Below are 8,250 nucleotides of genomic sequence, written 5' to 3' on the forward strand. Positions count from 1 at the left end.
CTCCATGACCGTACGACTTCTGAATCAAGGACAGAAGCATTTTCGTCCAAAACAATATCCAAAACTTGTCAAGATTCCACTCTTAGGATAAATGAAACATCCTGGCATTCTAGGTAATTTGTCCAAACTTCAAGGACAGTACGGTCAAAATCCCTTTTAATGGTTACTGTTCAACAACCAATGTTTCCTTTGGTATAGTCCACTTGAAATTTATATCTGCTTGATTTTTTACACCAGAAGCTAGAAAAATAGATGGACGGTGTGGATATAAAATGCATACATTGAGGTAGGCCTATGATCAATATCCCACCCACATCACTTGGTTCCGCGGTCGCCGCCAAGTCGTGCTCAGTGAGATGGCTAATGACTTAACATTTTTCAACGATCAGGATTATCTTATGATATAGCAGCCACTCGAGCAGACCGGTCGAACCTATGAGCCCGAACCACGCTAGAAATCCTCTTCTAAAACCCATCCAAGCTGGAACCAAGGTGGGCCATGATGTTTGTGAGAAATCCTCCCCGTACAATCGTTTTGTGAGCTCATTTTAGGACATAATGCCAAAAATGAACCGTATCCAATGTTCAAGTAGGCCAAAACGTAATAATTGAATGTCCACAGTTAAAATATTCCTGGGCCAATGAAAGTTTTGAATCATGCTAATATTTGTGTTTTCAATTAATCCACGTAGGACTTACGTTATTGGTATGGATGGCATATAAACATAACTTTCAAACCCAGGGAGGTTTCAATGGTAGGAATTTCCCAAACCACCTTTTCCTAACCTTTTCCTTCAGCATGGTCCACTTGAATCTTGGATCCTGCTCACTTATGGTCTCATGACGTAAAATGAGCACAAAAAACGGATGGACGGAGTCGATTCCTGACTGTGGGCCCACGCGTAGGAACTTCCTGATTTCGCAGGAAATCCGCGTCCTACCTGATCTCTCCCAGGAGGCGTGTCATACCAGCACACGTGTGAGGCGCTCTTTTAAGACAGGTCGAGACGCGCGGCTGTAAACAGCATGCATGGAAGAGAGAGAGAGAGATTTAAAACAGGAAAACTGATAACCTACACGCAATCGCAGCATAACGTGTGGACGCTTGTCATTTTTCGCTCCAAGATTCCACTTTTTAAAAAATCGGTACCATATAAACATCATTCCGAAATATTTCGATCATCCATCATAAAATTCAGATAGCTAAAATAATCATAAAAACCCCACCAATAGAATCACATAAAAACTGTAGTTCTTCAATAAATAAATGTGTGTCCTATATAATAAAAGTATCAGTAAAAAATTCTAATATAATGATATTTTTGATGAGATCTACTATTTTAATGGTACAGATTTCATAAAAAAAATTAATTTTAAAATAAAAATGTGACAGTACTACAGTAATTCCGGTACAATGCATGTAGGGAATCATCTGTCTGAACAGTTCCACTTAAATTAGTCTGGCCGAGGTCTGCCGAGCTCGTGCATGAACGCCGTGCGCGTTTCAATCAGTGATGTCACCCTTTTCAGAAACCGCAAACCCACACGGATTGCTTAAGGCCAATGCCACGATGCCTCGGAGTTATTTTGTACTCTGGCGGAGTATGAATTTTCATACACGGTTAATCTGAAAATTTACACGTGGCATTAGTTAATTTAATAGACCGACTAGGTTGTGGAACAAACTGTCTGCAAGTCATGGTACTAAAAGTGTATTGGTTGAACGATTTTTGTGTCTGATTTTTGGATGCTTATTTGTTGAAATAGGACCGTTGGATTTTTTTTCTTTTTTAACCGTCTGATAAATGTCTATCAATCTGATGGTTAGATGTTTGAATAAGGGTGATTTTTTATTTGTGATAGATCTAAGCTCGGATATGTTATTTGGACAGTTCAATTTGAATTTCATGCCATTTCTAAGTAATTGTGCGTATCATCCATTACAGTCTGCCAGGGTATCTTTTTTTTTTTTTTCTAAACAGCATTGCTACTCCCACGTGTACACTCATGCAGCCGCACGTGCAAACGCAGCAGTGCATGGGATATTGTGCCATGCACAAGGTGAGCCCACCGTGATGATGACCTGGCGGGGGAATCAGGTTATGTCCACTCATTAGGTGGGCCACACTGGTACTTGGACAAGTTTCTTGACGACGAGGATTGCCTTGGACCTGGTCATTAGGGATAGACACGGTGACCTGACTCTTTAGGGCCTGTTTGGCCGGGTATTAGGAGGGATGGGATCGTGATACCCCAGGATATGCATGATAAGACAAACAGAACCAGTGAACTTGTCCCGGGATATAAGCAATCCCACGGATCTTAAAATAATCCACTGACATCACCATCATTACCTTAAAATTGATCCCATCCCTTGGTTGGACAGATTTGAAGGTAAAATCCCAAGATATACCAGAGTGCCAAACAGACCCAGTGAACTTGGATATATCAATCCCATGGATCTTAAACCAATCCACTGACACCACCATCATTACCTTAAAATCCATCCCATCCCTCCTAATCCCATGGGATTCGGCCGGCCAAACAGGCCCTTAGAGCCCACCTTATGCGTGTTTCGTCCATGCCATTCATTCAATTTACCTTTCATTATAGGGCATGAGCCAAAAAAAATAAATAAAGTGGATAAAAGTTTCACTAGGTTGTATCATTGGAAAGAGTGGAGATAATAATATTCATGGTTGAAAATTTCTTAGAGCTGACCATAATATTTATTTTGGAGCCTGGAACTGATACTGCCGCTATCAATACCTAGTTACATATGGATAATCTTATCAAGAAATTTATAAGGCCCACTATGGTATATATATGTTTCATCCACGCTTTCCATCCATTTTGATAGGATCATTGTAGGGTATGATCTCTAAAAGAGGCGGATTAAAGGTTTTAATGGACCACACCACAAATGCGGATTGAAATCTTATCTTTGAAAGTTTCTTAAGAGTGTATAGAAGTTTTGAATCAAGCTGATATTTATGTTTTCCCTTTATACATATCCGTGTGATCTTATGAATATAGGTTGGATGACAAATAAACATTACAACAGACACTAAGAAGTTTTTAAATAGTAGGAATTCAATCTCCACTGCTTTCTTGGCTTCTCGTGGTGTGGTCTACTCGAGCATTCAATCTGCATCATTTTTAGGCTCATGCCTTACAATAATCTGCCAAAATGGATGAATGGTGTGGATAAAACATATTCATCTTACCTCAGTTCTACCACGGCGGTGCCCAATCTACTCCTTTTAATTTCTAACTTGTTCATGAGCTCACCAACCTAGACTAAGAGAAAACACAAATATTAGCTTAATCCAAAACTTTAATGGAGTGGGCATTCAAACCTCATTATTCCTGTGGTGGTCCACTTGAGGTTTTGCTCTGCCTCTTTTGGGGTTCATGCCCTAAAACACATACATCATGGTGGGCCCGGCCTAAAGAGTCAGGTCAACAGGATCTTGATCCGCATCTGCTTCTTAAACATCCACTATTGCTGCACAAAGGGGAACCACCTGAAATGTGTGCATCATTTGAATGCGACCTTTGCAACATACTTCTTATTATTCAAATTCTAACGGCCATCCCATAAATAACTAACGGAATTCATTACCTCGTAGAATAAATAAATAAATAATGAGAAATGATCATACTCTACCTACAACGTTTTCATTTTCTTCTTACGTGTCACTTCATTGGAACATCAGACCTGTGGAAAGGGTGGACCACATCATGAGACAACGTCGAACCAAAATTGAAAGAATCCACTCGTTAGGTGGGCCACAGACGTGGAATCAGGCGAATCCACTCATTAGGTGGGTCCCTCCTCATCTTTCAATGGTGGATTTTGTGAGTGTCTAAAAAAATAAAATAAAAATATTTCAGCGGCATTGCCAACTGATGAATGTATACCACAATGGTGGGCCCCACAAGTTTTCTAATGATGTGTATCCCTCTCCAAACATTCCCTGTAGCGTGTGGTCCACCTGAGTTTTGGATCGGGATGATTTTTGGGTGGCAAGAAATACATGAACTATTTCACATGATGGACGGATTGGATGTCATGCAAATATTAAAGTAGGCCCCACACAACGCATTGAGGTTACCTGAAAAGCTTTCCAGTGGATCTGACCTAACTCCCCAAAAAACAGAAAAAACAAACGTAAGAAAGAAAGAGAAAACAAACCAGCAACCGGTTGCAGATGACCTGAACATGTCAGTCGTCTCACGTGCCAAATTATCACGTGTCTCCTGGTAGAGTTACATTCTTAGATATGATGAAAGAGGAGCTTTGCTAACCGCACACGCGTATGCAATAAAGCTCATGTACATACCCCATACACACTCACCTACGGCACATAGGTGCGAGATCCAATCCATCCATCAGGTTGGTCCCACCTTCTACATGATTACCCAAAAATAAATCTGGTCCGTTCAGCATCTAGGCCCCAATATTGGAAACACTTGCATGGGTTAGAAAACTTCAGCCAATATTTTCAGAGCCCCACGTTTTTTTTTTCACAAACTGTGGTCCACCTGAAGAGTGGATCAACCTGATTCTTTGGCTAACCCATCAATATAATGGTGCCTTTTTGACAGATGGATTGGATTCTAGACCTATCCTGCCAAGCTGGCACATGTGCAGCATGTACATGAGCTTTTTTTGATATATATATATATATATATATATAGAGAGAGAGAGAGAGAGAGAGAGAGAGAGAGAGAGAGAGAGAGAGAGAGAGAGAGAGAGGGGAATGCTCACTTGCGCACCTGTTCTTAATAGAGCTTATGAAAACTTTTTGAGAATTCATCACTCTAGATGTGAGCCCAAAATCTTCCCATGAGGTTGAGCTGTATGGCCCCTACTATGGTGTGTGTGTATGTATAACTTATTTATTTACCAAACTACCCATATGAGTATTTAGGCCATGTAAGCAATGGCTAATATCAGTTCAAATCAAAATTCAAAATTCACTAACAAGAGATCAAAAGAAAGGAAGAGAGGAGAAGAAGAAGACTAAAATTGAAGTTTGAGAAAACCCCATGCATTGCCATTGAAAAGCTTATGATTTCAAGGCAAGAAAAACATATGCTTTTGGTGATGCTCCTCCTCTCCACCATTCTCTCTTCCAATTCCTTGATTTTTCACATGTTCTTGGTTTTCTCCTTCTCCTTCAACACTATCATCACCATCATCACCCTCACCTTCCTCATACTCCTCTTCATTTCCAAACAGTTGCTTTCCAGCCCTAGCACTACTACCTTCATTGGCATTGTTATCACTCTCATTCTCCAACCTCATGGACACCATTTCTGAGAACTTGTAGCTCCGACACATGCCGTCGATCTCTTTTGCATTGAATTCCAGAGATAGGTTTTGCGCGTTCTCTTGATCTGTTTGAGGAGCAACGATGATCGCATCTAAGAGTTCTGAACTATCTATCTGCTGTTGTTGTTTGACAGTGGTAGGAAGGTTGGAAGATTTTGAATACAGCTGATGGAGTTGGTGGAAATAAGGGCAGGTTTTGGAATGTTGGGATCTTTTCTTTGCAGAGTCTTTGGTTTTTCTGAAGTATTTGTTGATGTTCTCCCATTTCTCCTTGCATCTCTTTGCATTTCTTTGATATCCCAAGGAAGCCATTGAAGAACTAACTTCTTCCCAAAGAGGCCCTTTCAAACCTGGTTCTTGGAATTTCGATTCCAAGCTGCTTCTGACCCGAATCAAGGCCTGAACTTCAGTTTTCGGCCATCTCCTTGTATTCGTCATGTTCATGTTGTTTTCACTGCTGTTCTTGTCATGGATGGTTTTTGGTTGTTCAATGATATTCTCTTCCTTGAATGATTCTTCCTGAAATTGAGAGTTGCATTGGAATTGATGGGTGTTTAGGAGATTAATGCTTTCGCCAGTGATTTTCTCCAAGAAGCTGACAATGGCGGCTTCTCGGCTAGCAGAGATCGCCCGTTCTTGGGTCCTGGCGATCGCCTCACAGCTCAATTTGGTGGTTTGCTCCTGCCGCCACGTCTCCTCTCGCTTCGTCCGCTCCTGATCTCTCTTCTCCATCACTTCCAAGAATTTCCGGTGCAGACTCTCTTGATGATCCATCACCTTCTTTACAAGGCTCTTGAAGAAAGTGGCAACTGAACCTAAGTGCTTTCTCTTCTTCTTTTTCCTGCTCTTCTGAAGCTTCTTTAGTGACGCTTCTTCTCCGTTAAACGTCTCCGATCCATGATCAATGCCACTGATAGGACCGCTAGGTGGGCCTGGTAGTACAGCTGCTGCAGGTGGGTTGTTGTCGCCGGTGAGAGCTGAGCCAGAACCCGTCTGGTTATTTACTCCTCCGCCGCCGCCTTGGGCGTAGATGGCTTCAAGCTCTCCAAATAGCACATAATTGCTGTCGCTGTTCTTGCCTTCTTCATTTTCATTGCATTTGTCGGATTTCTTGCTGAATTTGTTGGAGTTCTCCATCTTCTCTTTGCATCTCTTGTTGTTCTTGTTTATGTATTCCACATCTAAAGGCTTCCTGCAACAGTATCAAAGAGAAATAAGAGAGAAAGGGGTTAAAAAAAAACATAAGAAATGAGAGAGATTTCATGCAACTTAGTGGATTATATTGATAAAATGAAGAAAAATGAAAGAGGGAAGAAACAACAAAGAGCTTATTTCACGCATCTTTCATTGAATAACACAACCCATTATTATTTATTATTTATTTTATTTGAAAAATCTGGCAACCTTTTTACTGAAATAAAGTGACAGTTCTTTCTTTCTCTAAGAATCAAAGCAGAAAGCGAAAAGCTCCATTTGATTGATGACCAAATCAATAGGCAGAAGTAGTTCAATCAAAATCCTCGTTGCATTGCATTCATTCAAAGCCCCCAAAAAGGGAGGAGTAGAAAAATAGAGGAAAATAATCATTTGGTCGGATTTTATGCCTTTCTTCCTATTTTTTTTCTCCTACCCTTTTGAGATCTATCGCCATTGAAGGATCCAAACAGTCCTTTAAAAAAAAGCCCATTTCAGAAATGAGGAGATTTTTAATTATTTTTATTTTTTGCTTACCAGAAAGGTTCTTTAATGGAGGAGTCTTCTTCCCTCTGCTGCTGCCATGGATGAACAGCCACCGTCGTCCGACTATCAGACGCGTCTTCTCTTCCGATTGGATCATCGTCGTTTAAGGTCTCCTGTCTGCTGCTGTTCTCATTTGCTGCTGCTGCCAACTTGAAATTTGCAGCAATGAAAGAAAAGCCGCCACCGCCGTTGCTGGCAATGAATCGAGAAGGCGAGTTTGAGTTCTCCGGGCCGGAGTCGATGTCCAGACCCAGCTGCTGGTGCAGTCTCCTCTGCTGCTGCTGTTGTTGAAAGACCTGAAACTGGTGCTGCTGCTGCTGCTGCTGTTGAAAGAACTGTTGAGTTATTGGGATGGATTGAAGATGGTGAAATCTCTGCTGCTGCTGCTGCTGTTGTTGCTGATGTTGTAAGAGAGAAGAAAAAGAGCCATCCACCATGAATTGTTGAATCTTAGGAACTCCATAACCAGACTGCATCTTTCCTCTCTCTAAAGATCTTTTTATTTGATGGGTCTTTCTTGAATCAAACCATCATCTTGAGTTTTGAATGGAAAACCCCATCTTATTAGAATCCTGCTAAAAACAGAAACATGGAAGGTTTCAAGCTGCTGAAACAGACATCTGTTGGGAAGACAGAAACAGTACTACTCTCTCTCTCTCTCTCTCTCTCTCTCTCTCTCTCTATGTCTTCCCTTCTTCCTTGCTTAAAACCCGAGAAACCAAGAGCTTGTGTCTGTTGCGACAGATGAAGAAAGATAGGGAAAGCCGGAAAAGCAAGAACAGTACTGCAACTAGGGTTTCTCTCTCTCCCTCAATAGAGGAAGGTATTGCACTCGCTCGAGTGTACTTTTTTGAATGTGCCTCGCAACACATGTGAAAAACCAGCCACACGTGTTTAACATCGGAGTCGATCATCAGAAAATTAATACTTTTTATATGACATTTGTACATCTAAGGAGGGAAATATGAGAATCAGTGGGCCAGATCTTTATAAAATAAATTAACGGTTGTGAACAATTTAACATTGATTCGAATGGTATGTACGTCTGTGGTCCACCTTATGATGATCTTCTTTGACTGAACATAGTCGTGTAGAATTTGGACGGTGAGATCGGATGTGGTGCGGGTTCGATGTTTTGCACATGTGGGTTGTTTTCACGTGTAGGGCGA

The 8,250-nt window shown here is 41.1% G+C and overlaps 1 protein-coding gene across 1 annotated transcript; it reads right to left on the bottom strand.

Moving 5' to 3' along the window:
* Nucleotides 1–4,926: 4,926 nt before the first annotated feature.
* Nucleotides 4,927–7,843, bottom strand: LOC131249120 (trihelix transcription factor DF1-like). Its single transcript, XM_058249689.1, has 2 exons — nt 7,073–7,843; nt 4,927–6,533 (listed from the first exon to the last, which is right to left on the bottom strand). Exons 1-2 carry the CDS (start codon nt 7,555–7,557, stop codon nt 5,084–5,086), a joined length of 1,935 nt encoding a protein of 644 aa, XP_058105672.1. The 5' UTR covers nt 7,558–7,843; the 3' UTR covers nt 4,927–5,083.
* Between the last annotated feature and the right edge of the window lie 407 nt (nt 7,844–8,250).

This window comes from Magnolia sinica, chromosome 6, assembly GCF_029962835.1.
Source record: "Magnolia sinica isolate HGM2019 chromosome 6, MsV1, whole genome shotgun sequence".
In the NCBI taxonomy this organism is placed as follows: domain Eukaryota; kingdom Viridiplantae; phylum Streptophyta; class Magnoliopsida; order Magnoliales; family Magnoliaceae; genus Magnolia; species Magnolia sinica.

Coding starts and splice junctions, on each gene's coding strand:
- LOC131249120 (XM_058249689.1), bottom strand. CDS start 7,557: ATGCAGTCTGGTTATGGAGTTCCTAAGATTCAACAATTCATGGTGGAT. Junction 6,534..7,072: donor TCCATTAAAGAACCTTTCTG/GTAAGCAAAAAA, acceptor ATACTGTTGCAG/GAAGCCTTTAGATGTGGAAT.